The sequence below is a fragment of the Mustela nivalis genome, assembly GCF_964662115.1.
Source record: "Mustela nivalis genome assembly, chromosome: 18".
NCBI classification, from domain to species: domain Eukaryota; kingdom Metazoa; phylum Chordata; class Mammalia; order Carnivora; family Mustelidae; genus Mustela; species Mustela nivalis.
The window spans coordinates 9,920,315-9,947,536 of NC_139037.1; the positions used below are offsets into that span (position 1 = coordinate 9,920,315).

General features: G+C 45.4%; 1 protein-coding gene across 2 annotated transcripts in view; it reads left to right on the forward strand.

Annotated features, from left to right (window-relative positions):
- The window catches only part of ADAMTS18 (ADAM metallopeptidase with thrombospondin type 1 motif 18), a 136,295-nt gene that overhangs the window by 80,614 nt on the left and 28,459 nt on the right, over positions 1–27,222 (forward strand). For both annotated transcript variants that reach the window (XM_082711180.1, XM_082711181.1), the window contains 5 exons: positions 4,198–4,346; positions 10,402–10,574; positions 14,007–14,137; positions 14,917–15,040; positions 15,762–16,006. In XM_082711180.1, the coding sequence (XP_082567306.1) occupies positions 4,198–4,346; positions 10,402–10,574; positions 14,007–14,137; positions 14,917–15,040; positions 15,762–16,006 (822 nt within the window). The remainder of the gene's footprint in view (positions 1–4,197; positions 4,347–10,401; positions 10,575–14,006; positions 14,138–14,916; positions 15,041–15,761; positions 16,007–27,222) is intronic.

The window sequence follows — 27,222 nt, forward strand, 5'->3', positions numbered from 1 at the left end:
TCCCTTTAGTAGCAAAGGAGACACTGTCCCCCCCATATAAGGTCTCTGTTGCTTACCTCACAGGACCCATCACTGAGTTTCTGACATGCTCAGTGGAGTCCCGTCACTTAGAGGGACTCCTAGCCAAGGGTAAGCTGGATCACTGTCTAGGTTGTACCAGAAAGCCATTAGCCAGCAAGTATGGTCAGTCCTCAGAACCATCACCGATATGGGATATTTCTGTGTTTTGGATAAAGAGCATTCATATATTTGTTTCTGGGTTTTTTCCTCCTTAGTAGCCTCTGGAGGGAGAGAGGTGCATTTGATATCACAGTAAATGACCCAGATTTGGTGCATTCCTTTGAAAGATCATGATTGAGAGCTAGAAAGGGGAGCATGGAGGTGCTCCAGGTTCTTTGATCTCTGCTTGAGCCACAAGAAGTAGAGAAGACTCGGTTATTTATAGTGAATTCAATCGCACAATAACTTACCGACTTTTAGGCATCAGAGACAGGAGGCTCTGGAGATCCAAGGATGAATAAAATTCCATTTTATCTCTTCAAGAACTCCCGGTCCAGTGGGGAAACGTGTGCAGAAGCCAATAATCTTAACTTTCTCTTTAAACGGACCTCCTTTAAGCCCCAGGTTGCTGTCAGTGCTCGGGGTTAGTGCGCATTTAGAATGAAGTACCGTGAGTGGGTACTCCGAGATGGCTGTCAGAGCACAAATCAAAACTCCTCAGTTGGATGGGAGAGAGACTTTCTGTGAGAAATTAACGATAACGGCAAAAATAGAGGCACACAAAAATCAACGTGTTCAGAAAATGCTTACTAATATTTGTTGAGTCCTTTATTCCGAGTCACTTAAGAGATTTGCATTTTTTAATTCTTTGATTTTTTTTAAATTTATTTATTTGACAGACTGAGATCACAAATAGGCAGAGAGGCAGGCAGAGAGAAAGGAAGGGAAGCAGGCTCCCCGCTGAGCAGAGAGCCCAAAGTGGGGCTCAATCCCAGGACCCTGGGATCATGACCCGAGCCGAAGGCAGAGGCCTTAACCCACTGAGCCACTCAGGCGCCCGTAACTCTTTGATTTTAAAGAAAATAAACTTTATAAAAAATTGAGGTATTATGTGCAGCTTTCCATCAGAAGGACCCGTCTTAGAAAATTCCAGTCAGGATGATCATGGGAAATGTGCGTGGAATGTTTTAGGTGTGATGAGGCTAAATAGTGAAATAATTAATTGGATATACAGGTACTGCTCAAGGCATTTTTATTTTTTTGTTTTTTAAAGATTGTATTTATTTATTAGAGAGGAGCATGAGTGGGGGTGGGCAGAGGGAGAGGATCAAGCAGACTCCCTGCTGGGTGGGGAGCCCGACTAGGAGCTCGATCCCAGGACCCTGGGCTGAAGGCAGCTGCTCAACCGACTGAGCCACCCAAGTACCCCATCGTTTTTATCTTTAGAGCATCATAATTGAGGACTTGCAACTCGAGGATTAGTGGGTACTTTTTCGTTATGAAAGCAACAGCATTTAACATAAGAGGAGTGTACAAGAACAGATTGATCCGCTAAGCGAGGAAAGTAAGTGCCAAGTGGCATAGGGCTAAAGTTTTATGACCTACATCACCAGAGATGTAGTTCCACGGGCAGGAAAGTGCCCCTGGGTTAGACTTGAGTTACTATAACCTGAGACAAATAGGGCCAGAAGTAAGAAAACAGATGTCCTCAAGCCACTCCCCTACCTCATTATTTTAAAAAGACCAGACGGCAGTTCTAAATACCTGAGGAATGCCCCTTTACTGAATGGGGGGAGCCCCCCTTAGCAGAAAGCGTTCAGATGCGTCCGATCCATCATCACTGCGGCTTAATCATCACCGTATCCACACGCCAGGTTCTCGGACTCTTCCTCCGCTAGGGGCCGAACCGGCTTTTCATTAGACTGTACACCCCGTGAGGCTGGGACCCTGTCTTACGCTTTTCTCAAGTGTCCCGCACAGCAGCAACTACTCCCTGTTTTGTCCCTGGAACCTAGCGGGATCCTTCCCCTTCTATCCCGAGTTCCTGGTCACTTAGAGCTATTTGAACCATGAATGCTCAGTAAGCGTGTGAGGATGTGAAAACCACCTACGTTTATCTAGTTAGATGTGCAGGGAAAGAAAGGCTTGCGTTTGCCATCAGTCATAAAAGGTGTCTGCCCAGTTATGGCCCTCAGTTTGAAATTAGAAGAAGTGCAGATTTACGTACGTATGGAGAGAGAAAAGTTTGTGTGTAGAACTTTATAAATGGAGATTATGGGCACCTGTACACGCTCGTATATATAAAATATGTATATTATGAACAAGTTCTGCATGACCTAGCACAACTTCACACTTTCCTAAAAGCCTCTGCAGTGAGATCCAGAGAGGATGTGTGTGTGTTTGTGTGTGTGTGTGTGTGTACATGTGTGTATGCATTCATGTATTAACTTCTGATTTCTGTACCGAATGAAGGAGCCAGAGGAGATAATCTCTTAGCAACCTAACCTATGAGGATGCATCCTGGAATAAAAGAAATTTAAATTAATTGAAGGTTTGCAACAAATCTGAAAATCATATTTCTTAAAAGAAAAAAAAAATTAAGGTGAAGATCTATATATGTGTGTAGGGGGCGGCGGGGGGGTTGCCTCTGAGGCGTGAAGGTTACGTGTCCTGTTCAGCAGCTTTGGTGACCGAGCTGAAATCGAGCCCCAGCCAGCTGTGTGGCTGCCCGGGTAGCCGTGTTAGCATTTCTTTGCTACATTTCTCTCATCCAGAAAATAGTTATTAACTCCTTAGCGCTTTGGGAGGATTATGTTAGAAAGCACGGGACGTCCTCCCGCTCCGCCTGCCTGTGCCGTTTCTGGCACCCAGAAGCAGCTTCGTCAGGGGCAGCCTCTGTGCTGTTTCTGGCTCTTGTTCTTTTGTGTCCGCCGCGGAGCTCAGCTGGGAGAGTCCCGGGGATTCCGGGTCGGGAAGATTCTGACTCCTGCTCGCAGGGGCCAAAAGCCGCTCGTGACCAGTCGCTTTCCCCCTAAAAGTGCTCAGCGGTGTTATGTGAGTTCCTGCAGACTCTGAAAGGGCAATTAATCCAGGGCAAAGACAAATGGAAAACACAAGAAGTAATCTGCACATGGCAAGAATTTGAAGAAAGGAAGCCGGATCTTGACCTGGGCAAAGTGCACTCGCCATGCAATAAACGGCCAAGGAGCCAAATGTATCCCGGGGGAGAGCAAAGATTGGAAAGTCAAACCGCCTCCCCCTAATTCTGTAACTGAAGCCCCACTCCTCGGCAGAGCCCAGCATGGTCCCAACCCTAACTCGTTGGATCCCACTGCAGTGGCTTTTAGGAACGTGTGCTGTTACACTGTCATGCAGAACTTGCTCATAATAAAAGCACCACGAGAATAAAATCACTACCAAGGGCTAATGCAAGCCCCAAAGACAGAGATGACCAGTCAAACCTGGAATGTATTGCAAAAGGAAAAAAAACGCAGGGGTTAGCCTGGCTCGATCAGAGCACTGGGCAAAGCAAAGACCGAGAGCTAATTTGTAAAAGGTACTCGGAGAGCTCAAAGTCATCCGAGGGTCTGGAGTCGGGAACTTTCCTACAGACAAAAGGTCAAAGCGTGTTATCTACAAGCACAATTTGGCTGGACTGAGAGCTCTGGGGCTTCCTACAAATTGCTTTGTGGGGATGATTTGGGATACACAAAAACGTTTGCATAATTGTATCTGTTTTTATGATGAGCTCATCAGAATGATGAATTCTGTGTTCCTACCTAAAAAAATCCTGCGTTTGTCCCTGAGTGAATGACCTACATTGTTCTTGAAGCAGCCTTGTTACTAGATGGCGGGGGAGGCTCGCTTATCCTGGGGCCTGGACTCTCTCCCTTGGCTGCTGGGCGGAGTCTTATCTGAATATTTCCCCCGGACAGCTCACAAAGCATATGATCCTCGCCTGCTGCTGACAGATGCCCTCCCCTTGCCCCCCGAGGTCAGCCTTTGAAAACGCACACGGTAGATGCCGGGTAGCCAATCCTCGGTCCAGGGCCGCCTGCCAAGGGAGTCTGTCAAGGTGTCGTGCGTTCTCCCATTCGCCGACGTGCTCGTTTTTCCTGCTAATGTGCAGGTGTCTGCCTCTGTTTCCCTTCCCCGCGTGGACTCTAACAGGAAACGTGTCCTGCCTTCTTTTCGCAGTGGTGTCGGCAAGGCCAGTGTGTGAAGTTCGGGGAGCACGGCCCCCAGCCCGTCCACGGCCAGTGGTCCTCCTGGTCCAAGTGGTCAGAATGTTCACGAACTTGTGGTGGCGGAGTCAGGTATCAGGAGCGACACTGCAATGACCCCAAGTAAGGCTCCCGAGAAAGCCCGGGTTCGTAGAAGGCCAGAATGTACCGTTTTGGTTTTGCTTTGCTTCCGCGCTGGCCTTTAAGTGCAGTTTCCTTACCTCTCGGAATCACAACCAAACTGGGGTTTCACGGTTTGCAGATGAAGCTGCGGGCATGGGGGAGGGGACAAGGATGTGATGGCCAGAAACCCAGAGCAGCAAAGGAGCTGCTGTGTGTGTGTGACTATGATGATCAGAGACTCAAATGATAGTCTGAGCTCCCTTCTGAGTCTAAATTCAAGCCACGTGGTCACACGATCAAATGCCTGTGTTGTTGAGAGAGAAGCTTGGCCAGTGGAATGTGCGTGTGTATGTGTGTGTGTGTGTTGTCTGATGAACTGGAGAAAGTATGCTAATTTTTGCCTTGCAGGAATGTACGTCAACACGTGTTGACAGATCTGCCTGACTTTTCAAGAGAAACCAGAAATCCTTTAAAAAAAAAAAAAAGTGTGTGTGAAATTCCCTGACTGTGAAGATATTGACAACAAATTCCGTTTTCTTTAAGCAGAACACAGCAGGGACCAATCACAACATCTGCCGATGGAGATTGGCCTGCAGTCGCCTGCGGGCCCACTCGGGCCCCGGGTGTCCCGGGATTTTGAACCACTCTGTGTCTTCTTTGAAAACGGAGGTGGTTTTAGGTTCCTTTTCTCTGGTCTCGTCCCCATGTGCAACCCATGGGAGACGTACACTTCCCAATGTTCACAGGGGAGTAGAGCGAGCCCAGGGTTGAGAGTGAGATCGGACTGCAAATCCTGGGTCTGCCGCCTGTTGACTATGCGACTTAGGGAAATCCACTTGAACTCTGAGCTCGAGTCCGTGTGTGAGGTCGAGATAGTAATGCCTCCTCTGAAGGTTTGGGAGGGATTAGAAGTGGGTCTGTAGGACACCCCCTTCCAGAGAGCATCCAGTGGGCAGTCAGGAAAAGGATCTGGGGTCTGTGTGGCTTTCATCACTGTCATCCTAAACTCCAGGGGGAGTACAGGGTAGCAGAGGATGGGTCCTCGGAAGCGAGGGGAGCAGGGAGGGAGGCGTTACTGATGAAAGTGGACTTTGGAGAATGTGGTAGAGAGAAAAGAGTTCAAGGGGTCCTCGGAAGATGAAGATTTCCTTCGTGGCACTGTTTGAGGGGTGGCTTAGTGCAAGGGGCAAAAACACAGCTTCCTAATCCCAGAACCCCAGGTTTGCCTCCTGGCCCTGCCTCCCTCCAGCTGTGTGGCCATAGGCACAGTTCCCTCCCTGCTCTAGGTTCCTCGCTGGTTAAAGGGGATAAGGAGAGTGTCCCTGCCAGCTGGGTTGAAATTCGCAAAGCGCTTCTGCAGAGTGCCTGGCCTGTTACAAGCATCGTATGAATGTTTGGTAGATTCAGAATTAAAATAATGAAACGGGAGCAAGAGGAAAATTTAAAGGAGACCTGGCATTTCATCGAAGTCAGCAGCCTGAGCTGAATCTGGAAGGCCAGCTGGTTCCAAAAGAGGAGAGGGTCAGAAGACACTTGGGCCGTGGTTTACTAGGTGCTCTTAGGGCTAGAGCAGGCTAACGGTATTTTTCAGCTTTGACACTATTGACCTTTTGGGTTGGATAATTTTTGTTACGGGGTTTGTCCAGGACACAGCAGCCCCGACCTCTCCCCACTAGATGCCTGTGGGATGACACTTCCTCCCCAACAGCCCCATGATAACGAGAAATGTCCAGAGACTATCCAATGTCCTGTCGGGGGCAAGTTCAGAGAGAGTAACTAGGGGTATGGTAGACAGGCTTGTGATGCATTTCTAGTTTATCCCAGATTATTAAAACCACCCTCCTCGTACTTTGAATGTAGCCCATATCTTGGATAGGATTCTTAAAATCATTATATTACTTTTCATTTTTTTTCAGCCTATTTCACGGATCTGGTTTTCATACCTCACAACATTTTACAGCTCCGTATTTTCCCAAGAAAGAAATAGATTACCTAATTTAATAGCTCTGCTGGTAAAGTGCGTGAATGACACCCCTGGGATTTAAATTAAAACCTCTCTCATATCTGTGGGGCCGAGCACTCTCATTGTGATAGGGCATTGTTCACGGGAATATTGTACTGTAATTTTAGAAATGCCTCATAAAAGAATCACCAGTGTAGTTCCATTTGGTGCCGTTTTATCATTTCAACAAGCATGAGGCTCCTCGGACACTGTTTACTTTAATTATGCCTCACAAATAAAACAAGAACATGAGCAGCCGCCCCCAGGCAATTGAATTAGTTGTTCTCTGTTCTTATTTCACTTTGTTGTAGGAAAACTGAGGGGTTCCCCCCCCTCCATTTTAAATTACTGATTTCTTCTTTGCTTCGGTTGAAACATTCGGTCTGTTCACATCACTTCACCCAACCAGCTTCATTTTCTCACGTGAGAAGCAGGAGGGCCTTTTATTTCACATTAATGCTGATTTTCCCAGAACATGTGTTGTTTCATAAAAGTGAACTCCTCCAGGCTGATTCGTGGACTTACCCTGCTTTTCGGCTTCCAAAGGGATTAAAGGTTCCCTGGTTCTGGAATGACTGGTACCACCCACACATGGCGCTTCTTTTTTCCCATGTCTGGTGTGGACATTTTTGTTTTTATTTATTGATTGATTTAGAGGCAGGGAGAGCGAGTGAGCCTGCGAGTGGGAGGAGGGGCAGGTCGAGAGGGAGAGTGTCTGAAGCAGGCTCCAGGCTCAGCACAGAGCCTCCCATGGGGCTCGAACTCACAACCCTGAGATCATGATCTGAGCTGAACCCTGTAGTCGGACACTTAACCAACTGAGCCACCCAGCAGCCCTGAGGTGGACATAATTTTTAATGGGTAGAAGCTCCATTTTCTCCTGAGCCCTACTATATGCCTCAGGGACCTGGAAACATTTCCCAGTCTACCTAGAACACACGCAGGAGTTCCAGCCTGTTGTCCAGTCCAGTTATCTGATGAGTGAGTAACCAGGGCAGGCAGAGAGGGTCAGTTATCACAGTCTGAAGGAGTCTGGTAGAATTTCTATAAAGTCTGTTCCAGAAAATTAATTGCAAAAATTAAAGTGAAAACGAAACATGCAAAGGCATTCTAGAACTTTCCTAAAATGCAAGTCTATTTGAGAAAAAAAAATAATGCTATTTTTTAGCTCTGGAAAAATAATTGAATTAAATCTCCAGCCCATTTTTCAGCCAGTGATTTCCAGGCTCAGGTGGTTATCAAAATCACCAAGTGTGCTTTAAAAAAACACTGATTTCTGGATCCTCTTATCATATATTCTTATTAAGAAAGTCCGGAGGGACCCAGGAGTGAGTCCATCTGTCTGTCTGGCTGTCTGGTTCTGCTGATCAGCCAGCCAATACTGTAACCATTTGTAGCCAGGACGTGATAAATTATGCAGAAGTAAAAACGAATATCCTTTATATCGGTCTCATATAAGGATAAAATCATATTCCCAGACATCTGTTTTCTGACTGTTTATGTTTTTGTTTTTAATCTTGTTGCACCAAAGAATGTCATGGTAGAATCTTCTGTCAATTTATCCTAACACTCCTGTTTACAGCTGCAGAAAAAAGTACATGTTTTTGAGGATTTGATGGAAAAGTACAAATTCTTGCTAGTCATTAGAACCAGAAAGCACTTTAAAATTATGATTGATTTGTGCTAACTCTGCCCTAGGTTCAGCCGTGAATTTTTTTTGAAGATTGTATCTCATTTATTTTGTGACCTTTGTTTTTGTCATTTTATTTTTTTCTCATGATGATCAGTGTAGTCTTTAATCCCCATCACCTATTACCTGCTTCCCCCTACCCACCTCCCCGCTGGTAATCATCAGTTTGTTCTCTAGAGTTAAGAGTCTGTTCTTGGTTCATCTGTCTCTCTTTTTTCCCCTATGATCATTTGTTTTACTTCTTACATTCCACATATGAGTGAGATCATATTTCTCTGCATTTCTCTGACTCATTTCCTTTAGCACAATACCCTCTAGCTCCGTCCACATCATTGCAAATGCAAGGTTTCATCCTTTCTGATGGCTGAGTAATATTCCATTGTATATATATACCCCACCCCTTTATCCACTCATCTACTGATGGCCTCTGGACTGCTTCTGTACTTTCTCAGCTGTGAAATCTTTACAAACATTATCTCAGTTAATCATCATATCTGCCCCCATTTTACAGGTTAGGAGGTTAAACAAAATTGCCTAAAGATAAGCTGGGAAGAGGCAGCGGAATATTTAAATCCAGATCTGTCTCTTTATAGAAGGCCAACTCCCTAACCATCGTGCCTAAGTGTCTTCCTCTCCCCTGCCAGCCTCTGCTGCCTAACTCAGCTAAATGCAGGTGGAGTGGGGCAGGGAAAGGATCCTGGGGAGTCAAAGGTGGAGGGGCTCCGCTGTGCCCCGTCTCTTGCTAGCTATGTGATCGTCATTCGGCAAGTTTTAGGAGGCTTCTCACCCATCTACAAAATGAAAGGGTGCTGTGGTGGTTTTGAGATCTCTGTGTTACGGTTTCTGAGTTGGGAAAGTAACCCATGTCGTCCTCTTTTGCTTTCTCGAAACTGAGGAGTCTAAACGAAGATCATTTATAAAATTGCAGACAGAATGCCTTAAACTAAGAAAAGTTTTAAATACGCTTTGTAAAGATGACCAGGAATAGTAAAGCTATGGTAGGGCCCTTTAAGGTTTTTCTAAGTGCTTTTCAGATAATGATTTAAGATGTCTTCGGGGATTTGATGTAGCACAATGGCTGCTGAATGTTTAAGTAGTCGCTCCAGAGTGTTTTGAAATAGCAAAAAAATCTCGCTCTGGCGGCGTGACGCTTCCCGTTTCTGTTGAATCCATCTCAGCAAGCAGTTGCACGAGGATTTGATAAAATAGGTTGAAGCAAATCCAGGGGTGTTTTATAGCATTCTTGTGCTTCCTAAAGAGACAAGGAATTTTAATCACACAAATGTATTAACCTGGAGCCTTCTTTCATGTTACATGTTTGCACTGAGCTTTTCTGTGAGATGATCCATAGTTGGGTTTTAGCCTTTGGAGAAAAGCACACACAAAAAGCAATTGCTTTGTGCCTGGAAGAAGCTGGATAAGCTGTTACTGGTCATTCTCAGTTTGGTTTATGCTCCTTTTCCCTTCAGATTGCTTTCTGGGTTTTGCAGTCTACCTACCAAGAGCTTAAAGCGCCGGCCATTAGATCATAATTATTTATGTTCTACTGGGATTCCCTATTCTGGAAATCCGTTTCCCATTGTGCTTGGCAGGAGAGGAATAGGCCACCTACAAAGTTAAAAAGTGATTATGCAGATGAAAACATGGGAATTTCTGTTCACAGTTGAGGATCGACCAGGGCGAAATATACAATAGTCAGCCAGTAGTCAGAGCGCGGGCTCGGTGACAGGCAGAGCCGGATAGGAGGACATGGCAGGTGGGGCTTCTGGCTCTTTCATTTCAGTGCCCTGACCTTCTGCGTGGCAGCAGGCGGACAGCACCCTGGAGGAAGCTGGGGGTGTTCAGAAATGGGAGGAAAGCTGGGGAGTAGGTCGGGTCCACATTTGAAGAGCTGTGATACCAGTTGGGTTGTGTGTGCGTTCGTGTGTGTGTAGCGCGCAGACACACATCTGTCTACATCAGTGAGAACACTCGGGTGCATTTATAAATTTCGCTAACACAGGTAACACGAGGAGTGTCCAGAATGCGCTTTCATCATTCTTTAAGGAAATTGCCAGAATGTAAAACTGGCATCGGAGATGACAAATCGGTTTTCTCTAATATGCCAGTTCCGGTTGCTGAATAGTGGTGATGCCTCCCTAAGAGCTGTATCGGGAAAAGAAAGAGCGGGTCCCTGATGGACGGGTTCTGCCATGGATACAAGGCAGGACACGGCACATCGTGTCATCCATTATTTCCTGTACTAGACTGTATACGCTGCACGCCTTCTGACAACGGTCCCCTTGACTGTCCCTCCTTACATTATTGTTTGTGACCATAGCCCGCTGTTTGCTTGCATTAAAGCCCTTTCATTTTATTTTTAGGCCTCAGTATGGTGGCAAGTTCTGTCCAGGTTCTAGCCGTATGTATCAGCTGTGCAATATTAACCCTTGTAATGAAAATAGCTTGGATTTCCGAGCCCAGCAGTGTGCAGAGTACAACAGCAAACCTTTCCGTGGATGGTTCTACCAGTGGAAACCCTATACCAAAGTGGAAGGTAATTTGGTCTCTGTACCTCCAACAAATAGGGCTCTCTGGGGACAGTAATGTGGATGAACACACGGGGAAATTGCCGCCTACATAAAAGAGTTTTGATGTTGACGTCACCCCCTAGACCCGTCCTGACCCAGTTTTTCATTCACTTCCATAGGTTTTGTTTATTTTTCCACACTTTTTTTTTTTCACAAGACACCCCTTTTCCCCCACATCTGTAAGCCAACGGGTTCATGTGTTTGGAATGTACTTATGTTTCTAAACTTACCTTTGACATTCCGGCAATTAAGTCTCCCAGGGATGTTAATTGCAATTGGTATGAGTTGTCCAGACCAAAAACCCATGAAACCATATATGCCCCATAGAGAAGCCATATTCAGCAATTGACAAGTAGATGATTGCCCGCACAGAAGGCCTGTTTGCAGGGTATTTTACACACACACACAGACACACACACACACACACACAGCCAAGAATTTAAAAATGTCTCCATACTGGGTTCCTAGTGCTTATTATTACTTAAAGTTGTGACTTGTATTTTACCTTTTAAATTGAATTGTTTTTGTTTTACCGAAGTATCAAAGCATTTATTTTAGCTGCAATGTACACATTTAATGTGCTTCCCATTACCTTTGCAGATAAAGCTGTCACTGTTCTGGTTGTTTGCCTCCTATTATTGCCATACCCTTGCTGTACCAAAACTCAGCCTTCCTTGCTTGAGAAAGGATAAGTAGGAGCCCCTAGGGGACACGGGTCGACTGGGAAGACATGGAATGTAGTGGCAGTTCGTGGGAGATAAGACTAGGGCCATCGCTGGGCAAAAATCTCAAAATGAACCCATGTTGTCGATCACCATAGAGAAGCCAGTGGAGTTAGGGCCATAACAAGGGGGATGATAGTGCGGCTCTGCCCAGGACCAGCCCAGCCGCCGCAGGAGCACTGTGTGGTTCTGGGTCATCGGTGGCCTCTGAAAGCACGAGAGGGACAAACATGAAAATTCTGCAACCACAGTGAGCAGTCTGTAAGTGTCTACTTTTAGGTGCATCTTTCTTCAAGTAGAAACTCAGCCCTTTCTTGTTATTTCCAGTGTTTCAAGTTGCGCTGAGAGATAATATGTACGGGGTTTATTTAGGAGTTTTCAGCCATTTTTTTGAAGCAATACTTCATGGTACGCCTCTTTCTTGCTTGATGGAACAAACGTGTGCTTGTGCACTTAGCTTGTCTGTCATTTCTCTCGGACCCCAGTGACAAAGCTGGGAAGACATGCATTTCCAAAAAACAATTCTTCAGTAGACTAATATGGAAACTTGCCAAGAAAAAGAGAGAAGAAACCCGGTACCTGCAAAAATCCAGAGGTAGTAACTAGAGAAGGATTTAGAGTAACTGGAAATCACTTCAGAGGCCAGGCAGGGTTAGCTCAAGGGCTAAGACCTTCCCCGCCATGGCACCTCCTCAGGGAAGCCTCCCTTGCTAGTTTGCCCAGAATATCCTTTCTTCGGGTAATCCTCCCGTTCCTAAACTGCTCTGTTCTTCGTAGCTCTTATGCACGCCTGAGTTTACATCCCATCATCGCTATTCAGTCTCTCCGTCCCCAGGAGAATTCACGTTCCACGGGATAAAGCCTTCGTCCGTTTTGAGCATGCTTGGGCCTCCGGCATCTGAGAACAGCCCTTGGCACGTATTTGTAATTTTCAGAACGAATGAGTGCATAAATAAGCACCAACTGTCCCTCATGGAGGTGTTTCCCGTCTCCGAGTGGCCAGCTCTCCATCACTGGAGGCATTCTATCAGGAACCGTGCGCTGATCCATGCAGGGCACTGCACAAACAGGTGCCCCGGGACCATTAGCTAGAACAGCTGCAGTTGCTTTCATTTCCAGCATTTGAAGATGTCTTGTCTCTTGGTAGAACCCTCCCGTCATTCCGTGATTCTTACGGGTGCATGGCTCTTTCCCCCAGACCCTGCTGTCCTTCCTTCTCACGTCCCCTTCTGCTCCCTGCTCTGTTTTCTTGGGTCTCCCTGGGGCTTTCCCACATTCATCGCGTCTTTCGTTCAAATGCTGTGTTTACACTATGTGTTTTTTGTTACAAACCCTTTAAACAAACCCCAAACAAACCCTTTAAATAGGTTCTGTGGTCACAACACGAGACAGTGAAGCACATACATTTTCTAACAGGTGAACTATTTTTTTGTTTCAAAAGTGTCTCACTAATTTAGTGGCAGCCCGACTGAGTAGGGAGCGTGTCACTTCATTCAGTTGCTCAGTGGCTGTTTACTGAGCACTTCTCCCGTAGGAGCCGTTCTGCTAGATGTGGGGGCAACGACACCAAGGAGAAGAGACCCAGCCCAGGGAGACAGAAAAATTAAGGCCTTTGGTTTCTCCCTCTTCTCCTTCTGATACGAACTCGGGATCGGGAAACATTGACCATGGCTTGAAGGTCTGGTGGCGTTCATGCAGGTTGGGAAGTATGAGGGAAGACCGTTTATACATTAGACAGTCTTTGTCTTGCAGTAGAGAGGTGTTTGTGTTTCCAGTAGACCAGTTGAGAAACTTGCCCCAGAGCCTCTGTGGGTAAAACTGAACTTTTTAGAGCTTGTGCATTCCTGGGCATGACGGAGAAAAAGAAAGGGCTTCGATAACGTCTTCCGTAACATCTGATGCAAATATTACGAGGTGTTGAATAAAGCTATTCAAAGAGATTTCTAGGTAAAGGTAAAGCTTTCACTCCATCAACCCATCTGCATATTTGGATCACGATAATCTAACTACTTTCACATTTAAGTTTTGACTTTGTCTTTTATCGAGAGATTTTATGAGCCCAGTGGTTTGCAGACTGTTCACACGTTCGTTGTACAAATGTTATCAGGGCTGTTGTGTGGTGTCGCCCACGCACGGTCTCTTGGGAGAAATGTCCTCTGGAGCTGCTGGCCTGGCCAAGAAGAACGCTTTGTATTTGGGGAATTGGCATAACTCCTTTCTGATACAAGCGCTCTGTAAAAATACTGCATTTTTTTTTCTTTTTGCCTGTGATACCAGAAACTTCTCAGGGAATTTATGGTCAATAAAAGTTACATTTTTTAGCCTTTAGGTTTAGTTTATTTGGGTCTTCTTCCTTTTCATGATAGGATTATTCTCTGTATGTTTTATAAACATAAACCATATGGCCCTTTTTCCCCCCAAAGTACCTAAAATTTTTTCTCTTAACTGCCTGAATAGATTTTGAAGTAATCCATGTCCCTAATCACGGTCAACAAATTATCACCTATGGGCCAAATCTGACCGGTTTTTTTTGTTGTTGTTGTTTAAAAACTAGTAACATTTCCCATTTTAGACATGATCTCTTTCTAAAGAAATTTAATTCATCCTTCGGGCCATCATGTCATTGCCCTGTGATCTCCTCCTGATCACGTCCTGTCTTGATCTCTTTGCTTCTAGAGGCAGATCGATGTAAACTGTACTGCAAGGCGGAGAACTTCGAATTCTTTTTTGCGATGTCGGGCAAGGTGAAAGATGGAACCCCTTGCTCCCCAAACAAACACGACGTTTGTATCGATGGGATTTGTGAAGTAAGAGGACCTTTGTTTTCTGGGCTGTGTGTGTCGTCATGCTTGCGTTTCCTCCTACCAAACGTGTACCGTGAGAAGTGGCACAAGAGATTCTGTGTCTGGAGAAAAGGCAGCTTAGGGGAAAAGACCAGTGTTTGCAAACTGGATGTGTAGACTGGCTCTAACGTCCCCACCGTCGCTCTGCAGGACCGTCTGACATCCTTAGCTCCTCTTCCCCCGTCTCCACAAGTATGCAGTGGAGAGGATGACATATTTACTCCACGAGGTTGTTGCAAAAATTAAATAAGAATGTAAAGGAAAGCAGTAAACTTCCATTGCATGTTTGCTAAGTGTGTTCCCTGTGTGGTCAGACCCTCACAGACGTGTTTTGACATAGGACTACTATTTCCTGCCAATTGGTCTTCCTTTTAATTCCATTGTGTGTGTGGTGAGGGTGAGGGATTATGTGGGGGGGCTCAGCATTTTATGTTTCAGCAGGAGAGCTGGCCCAAATCAGCTCACCTGCCATTAGTAGCAGCAGTGACTTGAGGCTCCAGTTTTCCTGATGAAGAGTCCCAGCAAACTTTCGGTGCGTTCTGTAACTGCCCTAGTCCCGCATCTGGTAAAGGCAGAGGAATGATTTGAACCCCCAAACTTGAGGCTCTGCTTTTAACCCTAAAGCTGTACTATCTTTCTAATGTTCTGAAGATAGAGCCCCCGTTATCTCTTGATTATTAGTAGCCATTGGCTTTCCTGATTTTTCTCTTTGTTGCTGTTATTTTATTTTATTTTTGTCACAGCCAGTGGGATGTGATCATGAACTTGGCTCTAAAGCAGTTTTGGATGCGTGTGGTGTTTGCAAAGGGGATAATTCGACTTGCAAGTTTTACAAAGGCCTGTACCTCAATCAGCATAAAGCCAACGGTAAGAGATGCCTGTGGTTTCATCACTGTGGCTTTGCCACTGAGCAAGTCCCGGTCACGCTGGCCATGACCGAGCTGTTTCCCAGCTCCCCTGACACACACAGGACAATGGCTTTGATACCTCCCAGGAACAAGGGAGGATGGGTGGTTTCTCAGTGTGAGGAGTTCCGTCAACACGCACAACTCTGAGATGTGTCGATCAAATGCCCTTTACTTTGCCGTGTGTCTAATGTCCCACAGGCCTTTGGTAAACACAGAACGGATTTTGAAACTTACGGTTCAAGATGTGAATCATGATTCCCACTCACGACATCTGATGACTGTTTGAAGCAATGATCTAAACGAATCTTGAGTAAAATGAAACCTGGAGCCCTGTTGCCCAAGTGTCACTACTGAGGTCATGGCGCTAAGTTTCTTCTGAGTAGATGAAAGATAAAAAGGGTCCTTGAGTTTCGTGGCCTTGGTTGTTCTGGAAGGAAGAAGTGTATACCTCCTGTCCACACACACTTTCTTTCTGGTGTTCCTTCCTCCTGAAAAATGAAAAAAAATTATTTATTTGTACTCCGTAGAGTAGGAATGAATGTCCATTCATGATTCAGCAACTCTGCTCTGTAAAAGTGGACATCGCTGTCCACTTGTGAAAATGTGTCTCTGCACATTTTCAGCCCCACTTCTGCAGTTTGCATCATGGAAAACAGCACTGTTCTGTTCTTCCCATTTAGCATATTATCCAGTCGTTACCATCCCAGCGGGGGCCCGAAGCATCGAGGTCCAGGAGCTGCACCTCTCTTCCAGTCACCTTGCAGTCAGAAGCCTGGGCCAGAAGTACTACCTCACGGGGGGCTGGAACATCGACTGGCCCGGAGAGTTTCCCTTTGCTGGGACCGTGTTTGAATACCAGCGGACCTTCAACCACCCAGAACGCCTGTATGCGCCAGGACCCACCAACGAGACGCTGGTCTTTGAAGTAAGCCCCTTCTGTTTGTTTAGCGCTCTGTGCCTCCTGCTACATTGACAGTGATGGCCCCACTTCAAGCTAGCTTGGAGAATGCCTCTCCCTTTGGCTCAGATGTGTTTCCTAATAAGCTAAGTTGCAAAGTGCAAAGAGGAAGAGACAGGATCCCCATTCTGGGAAAGATGGCAGGAGGCCAGTGGATCTCAGAGAATGCACAGATTTTCAGACCTACATGCCCACCACTCAGCCTTGCCCTTGACTGCCGTGAATGCTAAGGAATGCAGTAGGAATGCTTTTTAGGTAATTCCATATTGTCCGCGTCTGCCATTCGGATAGCCCATTGGAATTACTCAGCACACCAGTCGCCTGGCCTGGGACAGTAGAATGATAAGAGTAGAAAGAACACTTGCTTGAATGCCAAGAAAGTTGGTTTTTTTTTTAAAGATTGTATTTATTTATTTGACAGAGAGATCACAAGTAGGCAGAGAGGCAGGCAGAGAAAGAGGAGGAAACAGGCTCCCCATGTAGCAGAGAGCCCGATGTGCGGCTCGATCCCTGGACCCTGATATCATGGCCTGAGCCAAAGTCAGAGGCTTTAACCCACTTAGCCACCCAGGTGCCCCTGCCCAGAAAGTTTTAATCAGAGAAAATCACCTTCCTTGTGTGGGTTGGGTTGTTGTTTCCTTCGAGATAAGAGAAGAAAAATGAGTGGGTCCTGGTCTGCCAGTTGTCTGCTGGTGACTCTGCAGGACAAGTATCTCACGTTCATTTTCCTTGTCTGCGTCAGTGTCTCTGAGGTTGCATTTTCTGTGCGCAAAGTGGGGCCGATCGCTGCTCCCAGAGGCAGTCTCGTTTGCTGCCGGTGGTGTGGGAGCCGTGCTCGCGTGGGCCGAGGTTACCAGACACTCCAGATCATCTTCCTGTGTTTCAGTTTCTGACCTAGAAATTGGGAGAGAAAACTTGCCTCGTCGACTCGCTAGAAAAATAAGCAGTGAAGTGGGAGATTAGTGAAGAGGCTTGCCTAACACACAGCTAGGGAAAAAGCAGAACTGAGCTGGAGTCCGAGTGTTTTCTAGCTACGAGCATTTATTTATTTATTTATTTTAGAGAGTGAGTGTATGAAGGCAGGGGAGGGGCAGAGGGAGAGGGAGAGAGTCGCAAGCCGACTCCATGTTCCGAGATCAGGACCTGAGCTGAAATCAGCAGTCAGACTTTGCCCCGACTGCGCCACCCCGGCACCCCTCCCTCCGTCTATAAGCATGATGCCTACACTCCAGTCATGCCGCTCTCTTCTCAAATAAAGGAAACTTCGGCATAATTTAACTAGTAGTGTTTAACACACTGCCTTTAAACATTTACTAAGAAAGACAAGTAGAAGACGGTTGGGGAAAAAAAAACATGTCACTTTGGATTCTAAGTCAGTTATTGTATACCTAGTATGGTTAAGAGGAACGATCTTTTATTTATTTATTTTTTAAGATTTTATTTATTTACTTGACAGAGTGAGCGAACACAAGTAGGCAGTGCGGCAGGCAGAGGCAGAGGGAGAAACAGGCTCCCCGCTGAGGAGGGAGCCCAAGGCAGGGCTTCATCCCAGGACCCTGGAATTATGACCTGAGCCAAAGGCAGACACTTAACTGACTGAGCCACCCAGGAGCCCCAAGAGGACAGATTCTTAACTATGTACATTGAACAAGTTATGGGGTTAGGATTCTTAACATCCTTGTCCCTTCATGTTCATATTTGTAAAATGGGTGGACAGTACTAGCTACGTGTTAGGGTTATTATAAGGATACTTGAAGACAAGTTCAGTGCTTATGAAGTAAGTACTGGTCACATAATGGTATAACCATTCTCATCACTTTGCATTCTGAACTTCTCACATACATATTTTTCTAAAGTCTAGATCTCAAGGGGGTGCCTAGGTGGCTTAGTTGGTTAAGCATCTGACTCTTGATCTCAGCTCAGGTTTTGATCTCATGATCTCAGGGTCATGAGTTCAAGCCGTGCACTGGGCTCCATGCTGGGTGTAGAGTCTGCTTAAAATAAATAAATACATAAACAAACTGGTAAAAATAAAAACCTCGGACCATGGCTAGCAAACTCATGACTACCAGCCACATCCAGCTCCCACATCTGTGAAATACTGAAACAAAATGGGTAGATGCTTTAATATCAGGTGATTTGTTACAAAAATAGAGATTTGGACATCTCCTAACAACAGGGAACTTTTGGTCCCAGTAGCTACTTGAATTTGCCAAACTTGGTTCTAGATGGTGACCATGACTTAATTCATTTAAATTCCTATTATTTTGTCACTTGAGATATTAGGTCCTGTCATCTCTGTGTGGTGGGACATTCCTCAGAGATCTCCCACCACTTACTTGAAGAGAAGCTGCATACAGTTAGAAAAAAGTCTTCCAATCCTCTCAACTCTTCCATTTCAGAGATTAGAGCAGCAACTCCAAATCAAACTGAACTAAAGGGGTCCTAGGATAGCTCAGTAGGTTAAGAGTCTGCCTTTGCCTCAGGTCATGATCTGTGGTCCTCCTTGGGTTTCTACTTCCTGCTCAGCAGGGAGTCCGCTTCTTCCTCTCTCTCTGCCTCCTCCCCCCTGCTCATGCTGTTTCTCTCTCTCTCTCTCTCTCTCTCTCTCTCAAATAAATTAATAAAATCTTAAAAAAAAAAAAAAAAACCCGGACTAAGGGTGGTTGGAAGCTCAGCAGTGGGTTGAGCCGCTGGAATTAAACTTTCATTAAACATAACGCACAGAAATGGAATTCTGATTCAAGATTTCTGGATATTTTTTCAAAACTTTATTTTTTTTCTAATGTTCTTTTTCTTTTCTATCAAGTATTTGAGCGGGAAACATCTCTTCCTTCTCTGCAGGAAGGTTGTATTTTCTTTCAAGAGGTGTATTTAGCTTGCAAGGTATTCGTTTTAGAGCAACAACGCTTCATTAGTTTTGCCAAGAGGCCTTTGATCCATCTATGAGCAAATGTACACAATCCAAGGTCTGTGGCTGCAAAAGAACCTAAAGTCAGGAAGTGGGGTGAGATGCCCCTCACGGCGCCTGCTGCCAGCGATCAGAACAAAGTGCAAATCATTCCCGGGGAGAAAGACATGTTTTACTATTTCATGACAAGCAACCATTTTTGGTCATTGTTTCTCTCTCCAGTCTTGTTCATAAACATAAAGCTTCTCGAGTAGGTTTTCACAATTTTGCCTGTAATTTAAGGTTTGCCATTAAACATATATTATCTGCAGGAAACCACAACAAAGAGTAAGACAAGAAATAAAGGAACAAGCAAAGCAGAATAACAGAGTTCCCTCTTGCTTTCATCTTTGGGACTGAAATAATATCCCCTGGCATTGTCTGCAGTGATGACATTAACCAGATAATTGACACATTGTCACTGAACATTGTACCAGCTTGGGGCTTAGAATTTTTGTTTATGCTTTGTTTAATTTAAACATAGCTGCTTATCTCATTCATCCATATTATGTTGCCCTGACCCATAATCTTTGGCATGTTTATCAGGTCTTTAATTTTTCTTGATGGAGCTATTTTTTGAGAAAGGGAAGGAGAACCTCAATTGGTGATGGAGTTCTCCAAAATTGGCCAGGTCCGTCACCTGTCTCCTTGCAAAGACAGACACCTCCTTGAAAATAGGTCAAAATATAAGGAAAAATACTGGCTAACTCTAAATAAAATTATAAAAAGGGAAAGTCTTCCCTAGGTCCAACCACATATGTATTGTTTTAAATAATTCCTTACTATTACAGGGATAGAATAAGAACTATAATAATATCTATTAATACAAGGCCGTAGTTTTGCCACAAAGGATTAAGGTCATATTTGCTAGCTATTGTTATACAGAATCTTGTTTTATGGACTCATTCTACTTACAGACGGAAAGAAAGCTTAAATTAATATCTTAGGAATGTGACCTGTCTGAAAATAATCTAGAGGGAAACTTGTATGATTAATTGGACATGCCTTGCTTGTATTTTTAAAGGAGTTATGGTTTTATTCAAAAGTTGCAACTAAGTTAGTGGAAAAAGAGAAAATCAAATCTAGTAACCTAGTATTATGTCTATTTTATCTTTTAAAAGAATTTAGGTTAATGACTTTAATATTTAAATTATTCTTTATTGCACTCAGGGGGACATCATCAAATTTCTGGTCAGTTTTTATCACATATTCATACCTTTCCAAACTCAGTAGAACACAGTGATTTTTTAAACTTAAAATCACAATAAGCAATAACTTACATTTTCCAAAATGAAACTATATATCTGTATCCAAGTAATCCATGACTATATTCTTTAAAGGAAGTTAAATAAAGTTCACGTGCCTTTCCATACAGCTATGGATTGAACCAAAATGAATACTTTGGGAGCCAAAAATATGTTCACTCCAATATAAAAATGTTGAATGTGTTTTAACAGCCCTGTGGGATGTTGGAATCAAAGTGTGGGAACCTACCAAAATGAAAAATGCTATTCCATCCACAGAAAGCATAAGTCTATGAAAAAAAGCACTTTCTCTTTTGGCCTCTTAAAATTACTGAATGTTCACTAGGTTCTTACTATAGTACAAAATTTAGCAGAAGGGTATGTTTTTCAAAATATGTGGGGATGGCACTTGGGGGAGGGGTGGATAATGTTTCTCTCCTTCATATGTCTCAATCAGATCTTCCCAGTATCTTGACTAGCTCCCATCTTCAACCATTCTGGTGTGTGTTGAGCTCGATACCTACCTTCAGAGCAGTTTTCCTTTCTTTGCTTCCATGTCTGAAAAAAGGAAAATTAAGCCAACATTCATTGGGTGCCCATTATATGCCCAGTCCTGTCTGAGGCATTGAAGACGCACAAACGGCTATGACATAAATTAGGTTGCCAAAGCATTGTGGTCTATAATGAGTGAGTGTTGATATGGATCCCATTCGTGTTGGAAGCAACATGGGTTAGAACAGGGATATATATAAATGGTGGGTTCTGCTATTCCCCTATGTTGCTGTGCATGAGTCAGTTAAACTCCCTGGGTCCCAGTCTTCTTATTTGAGAAATGAGGCTAGGCTCATGTCTTCCCCTACATCCTAGGACAGTGTCCTGAAAGGCTTTTATAGCACCCCAAACCCCAGAAGAGCAGAAAGAAGACTTGCTCCTCTTTGTGGCCTCCCAAACTGGCACGATATCTAGGACATGGTAGATGTCCCCTCCCCCCCGCAAAATGTTTACTGAATAAATGGCATCCAGTGATAAAATATATTCATTCATTGAAAGAATAGAACCTTCTTGAGAAGTCATCCACGCAGGTGAGGAAGAAAACACGTGACCAGATGCTGGCTGCGTTTGGGAACAGGGGAGCAGAGCGTAATGAATGAGCTCGTTGAATCGTTATGTTGTACACTTGAAACAAATATAACATCATGTGCCAGCTGTACTCAAATAATATCAATAAAGCAAACAAAAGGAGAACTTCTGACCAAAGTCAGGAGGGATAGGCCGAGAGACCAGCCTTCTCCTTTACCTGCTTCCAGCCCCTGCTGTCCCAAACCACAGTCACAATCCGAAGTTCTCTAAAGAGATCTGAGCTTCTGCAGTTCGCGTTTTAAAAACCACTGGATTTCATCATCTCTTAAGACTAGTCTTAAAACTGTACACTTTCAAGTTAAGTAAAGTGAATGGCACTTAAAGGATTGAAATTTGATCTCCTAAATTATATTTGAGGAATCAGTAGGCTTCCTAAAATGCTGGCCTTTCCCAGAGTGGATGATGTGCATGTAAGAAGTTGCTGACCGGTTAGTTTACAGCACATTTAGCTTAATGTGGGACAGTAGCAACTTGCCCTCCCTGGGTGGTGGATTTACCAGATCTTTTCACTTTCTTTTTTTTTTTTTTTTTTTTTTTGTGGGCATAACCTAGTGCAAGGCAAGGGTAATGCAATCCTGGGAATAACTGACTGCTGTCCATTAACCTCAAGAAATAAGCACATGGCCCAAGACCAGAGAGAAATGTCTTCTGTGTCTGGTTCTTTTTACATGTCGAAACCTTCTAGAATGTCTTCATAGGGAAGCTCAGTTTAGACTAAATGGAAAACAGACCTTCAGTTCTGTCACTGAGTCACCCAATTTAAAATGCAGTCTCTGTTACATTTATTCTCTCTGGAACCTTGACTCCACATGTTTCAACGTCTGCAGCAGGTGGATGTCAGTTTAAACAGAGCTGGCCTCGCTGATTTCCTCGGTGGCCAAGGGAAGCTCCTAAGGGGAATCAAGGATTTATATGATTGTCTTAGGGCTTACATTTTTAAGGCATTATTTAAGTTAATCAGTCAAGTTTTTATTTTGAAGTACATTTATATATATACATGCAAATGTCTGGAAGAAAAGAAGCTGATTTTCAGGACCGTGTATTAAATTTATGCATTGCCCAGGAAAAAGTACTCACACTCACACACACACACACACACACACACACACACACACACCAGCAAAAAAAAAGAATCAATATTGATTTGGCAATCATATGCTTTCTGAGATCACTACAGAGACAGATATTATAAACTAGATAATTTCCACATATTTCTTCTATTCAACATATTCCCCACAACATAAGTCTGACATAAAATCTGAAGACTTTCTTATTGAACTAGTGCACTCATTAGTCTTCCGAAGGATTGAAAAGTCAGCTTGTGTGCTAAGTCTTTCGGACATTATGTAAGGACCGCACCAACTTGGGTTTATTTTATTGGCTTTGGGAACACAAGGAAAGCTAAAAATATTACTTTACCCCCATGTAACTAGTTTGGGTGTGTGAGTATGTGTGTGTGTTGTGTAAGGAATTTTTTTTTTTAATTTATTTGACAGAGAGAGACATAGTGAGAGAGGGAACACAAGCAGGGGGGAGTGGGAGAGGAAGAAGCAGGCTTCCAACTGAGCAGGGAGCCTGATGTGGGGCCCGATCCTCGGACCCTGGGATCATTACCAGAGCCGAGGGCAGATGCTTAATGACTGAGCCACCTAGGCACCCCAGGAATTCCATTTTGAACAATTTCACAGAAATGTGAAAACGGAACATCAGAGTTGGAATTCACACATGCTTTTGTTGAAAAATAGTCACTTATGGGGCGCCTGGATGGCTCAGTGGGTTAAAGCCTCTGCCTTCAGCTCAGGCCCTGATCCCAGGGTCCTGAGATCGAGCCCCGCATCGGGCTCTCTGCTTAGCAGGGAGCCTCCTTCCCCCTCTCTCTGCCTGCCTCTCTGCCTACTTGTGATCTCTGTCTCTCTCTCTCTGTGTCAAATAAATAAATAAAATCTAAAAAAAAAAAAAAAGAAAGAAAGAAAAATAGTCACTTAATCTGAGGTACACAGATGTCAGGCTTTCTGAGGATAGATGGAAACTTAATATTTTTTCCAAGCTGAGGTTGAGATAGAAGTCATGTAAGGTCACGGACTCTGTACTTTGTCCAAGCACTGAGCAAAAGGCCCATTTAACATAAGTTATAAAAGACCTTGGTCATAAGAATTAAAAAACACAAAAAATTGGGGCGCCCGGGTGGCTCAGTCCCGTAGGTGTCTGACTCTTGGTTTCAGCGCAGGTCAGGATTTCAGGGTCTTGGCCTTGAGCCCTGAACTGGGCTCCGAGGTCAGCGTGGAGCCCGCCCGAGATTCTCTCCGACTTTCCTCTGCCCCTCCCCCCGCACGGCTCACACACACTTGCACACACTCTCTCTCTCCCCCCAAACAAGTGAATCTTTTAAAAAACACACACACACAATTTTTTCACGATAAGGTGTCCCCTTAGAGATGACACATTTTTTAGAAGTGACTGAAATTTAGCTTTTTTGCTGGTTGATGTCGCCTCTCTCCCCTCCCCCTTCTTCCTCTTCTCCCTTCTGGCTCTTTCTTCCACTTCCTGTCTCCCTCACTTTCTTTCTCCCTCTCTCTCTCTCGAATACACACACAACAACCCAGTCATACGCGGCCTCACACCTCCCCGCCGTGGGAGGGAGGGAGAGGCAACTCATCGTGCGTGTGTCATTGTACCGTCGCCTCGTCTCTGCGCGATGAACGGGACTCAGGATGACATGATCACACAGGTTGCTCTTTGGAGACTGAAATAGGATCCCCTGTGTTTTGACGGCGTTCGTTCCTTTTTGAAAATTCTTAAGCATAGAAGCCCTCTTGCAGGTTGAGGACTTGCTTCCTCCGTGGGAAGCAGCACAAGGGATGTCGAACTCCTGGGAAGCCCGTTGCATTTAAGAGCGTGACAGGGGAGAGTCCTGCCGCCAGCAGCGACAGCTGCCTTAGTGAGGCCAGCAAGGGAGAAGTCCGTGAGCCACAGGCCAGTTTCAAGGCAGGGAAAGACATCTCAGGAAAATTACTCTAATACACAACTTCTTCCACGCCCCCCCACGCGGATGGCAGGGCAGCGGGGAGCAGGTGGGCGGGCACGGTGATCGGTGAGGCAGCCGGAGTGTGACCTTGTCATCGGAGTGTGACCTTGTCATCGGGCTCCTGCCTTGTGCCCCTGCTGTCTGAATTCACCACCACCACCACCACCACCCCCTGCCCCGGGGCAAGCGGCGGGTGTGAGTAAAGATGGGCCTCAAGATAAAAACAGCAGAAGGGAGAGGAGAGGAGCCAAGAAGCATGGACTTGAGGGAAGACACAAAAGAGGCAAAGACCTGATGGAGAATTAATTCGGAACAGATGAGAGAAACCTCAGGCTCCCGAGGACGATTCCGAAGGGCTGTCCCGATGCCACCTCATTTGTCTAGAGGCTACCATCGGCTGTTTGAAGCGTGGGCCCCCCGTTAATTCCTGGCAAATACTTGTGTGACGGGTCGGAGGACACTATTTATTTCTCTTCATTCAACTCCAAGGAATGCAGGCGGGTGGAATTAGACCTGTTGTCGAGGCTCGGGTCGAAAGCTGCCTCGTAGATGCATTTCCCAGTCCCTGGTAGAGCCTTTGTGCTACTGTCATCGTCCAAGCTGAACCCCCTATCCCAACCCGCCACCATAGCCTGGCTGATCCCCAGTGGTGTCCTTCCGCCTGGAACAAAACAAGGCAGAGACAAAAGGCAGTGCTGTGACATCACAGGGGCTTCCAGAAATCACAGCCCCTTACAAAACCAGGACTCCACACTTCCCCAAGAGCTGTCCCTTCCCCAAGCGTTGCTCAACATGTAAAGTCCAGTGCAAGTCACAGTTCATCCGGAAGGGCCAGACTACAAAGCCCATCCTAGTTCCGCTGTCACAACTGCGGGTTCGTAAAACATCCAAATAAACCCAGGGGAAGATGGATTGAGGAGTTTAAAATCCCGTGTGCTTAAACCACACTGGAGCACGGTCAAGAAATCCAAGTTCCAGGTTTGAACCCAAAGCGCGATGCAAATGTTCTAGCATGCTGTTGAAGCCCAGGGACAGAATGCTTCCCAGGGCTCCCACAGTTTTGAGAATTTTGAAGTGTGGTCCTAGACATTGTGTTTCAGAGTTGGAGAAAGAATGTGGTAAGAGATAACGCATCAAGTTTTGGAGTCAGACCTTATCAGAGGCTTGAGTCCGGCAGTCGCACTTCAGTAGCTAGTGGCCCTGAAACGAGAGGAGACACGTACAATCCTTTGGCGTGCAAAAACCACACTAAGCGTCGCTCTTATTTCAGAGCCATTAAATGCATTATTGAGGACGAGAAACAAGCTTTCCGGCTTGCATTAATTAAAAGGGCAGCCCTTAAAGCCTATCTGTAAGTCTCCGATTTACTTGAGAGAATTAGGACTTTTTTTTTTTTTTTTAAGGCCTTTCTGAATGAAGAGTTTCTGGGTGGCTCAGTGGGTTGAGCCTCGGGCTCTCAATTTCTGCTCAGTCCTGAGATCGAGCCCCACCTGGGGCTCCATGTTCAGCGTGGAGTCTACTTGGGATTCTCTCCCTCTGCCCTCACCACCCCCAGCCCCAAACTAATTAAATAAATCTTGAAAAAATAAAAATTAAAAAAATGCCTTACCTAAAAAAAATTACAAAACAGATTAAAGGCATTTATAGTTTTAACATTATAAATGAAAAGCGGGAGCAAAAGAAAGAAAGCCGTTTATCCAAGATGACTCAGTGGGTCCTTTGTTTTAATGTTGTGTGCCCTAAGCAGACACTGAGCGCCCCCCGTCAGAGGGCAGTTGGTAGAGTCCAGTCCGGCTGTGGTTTTCCAAGTTAAGAAGCTGTAAATTTTATAACTCTGCACCCTGCGGTCAGAGCTGCTGAATGTTTTGTCTGAAGTCAGGTGGTTCGTGTGTTAGAGGTGGACATTAAACAGTTCTACTGAGGACCTGGAAGTAGTTATGGAGGTGGCTTGCCAGCTGTAAATTAGAGACCCAGTGCCAGTTGGCTGGAAAATTCTCTGGACTAAGTCCAGTTAAGTAGACGGAATCACTGGCGGCCTCTGTAAATGTGTGCATTCACCAGCTCGCCCTGCAGGCTGACACGCGGCGTGGGGGCCTCAGAACGGAACGTGACCTTGTGCCGCGGGCGGGGGTGGGGTGGCGTTCCCGGGCCCTGGAGGGTGGCTGTGTGCTCCGCTAGTGCTGAGAGCAGTTTCTGACTGCTTCCAACAAGGTCACTGAAAATGCCTTACAATAGATGGGAGTGCCAGGAACGGTCGTGGTCCTCAGGTGGAGTCTCAACTGTGTGGCTGGTACCCGTCTGGCCCCGGTGGGACAGTCTGTGCCCCCTGGCCATGGTCACACTGAGGTCCTTAGGGGCAGGCTCTCCTGACATGGTCTCACGGATGTCACCGGCCGTTCCTATCCGGAGACCATAGCCACTATAGCCGGTGACATCAGCGTTAGACCACAGGGTCAATAAGAATTTGGACGATCTAAAATCGTGTCTTGAAAGGAGGGCAGGTAACCACTGGAAGGTGCGGCAAAGGTAGGCTCGTGGCTGTGGGACCAGCAGCGTCCACGGAGCCTCATGCTCGGAAGGACTCTGTGTTCGATTTGTGCTCTGCTGTCACTAACCTGAAATTCTTAATTTTTTAAAGACTTTATTATTTATTTATTTATTTATTAGTGAGAGAGCATGAGCAGGGAGAGTAGCAGAGAGAGAGAAAGAGAAACAGACTCCCTTCCCAGCGCAGGGCTTGATCCCAGGACCCCAGGATCATACCCTCAGCTGAAGGCAGATGCTTAACCAGCTGAGCCACCCAGGTGCCCCAGTATTTTTTTTT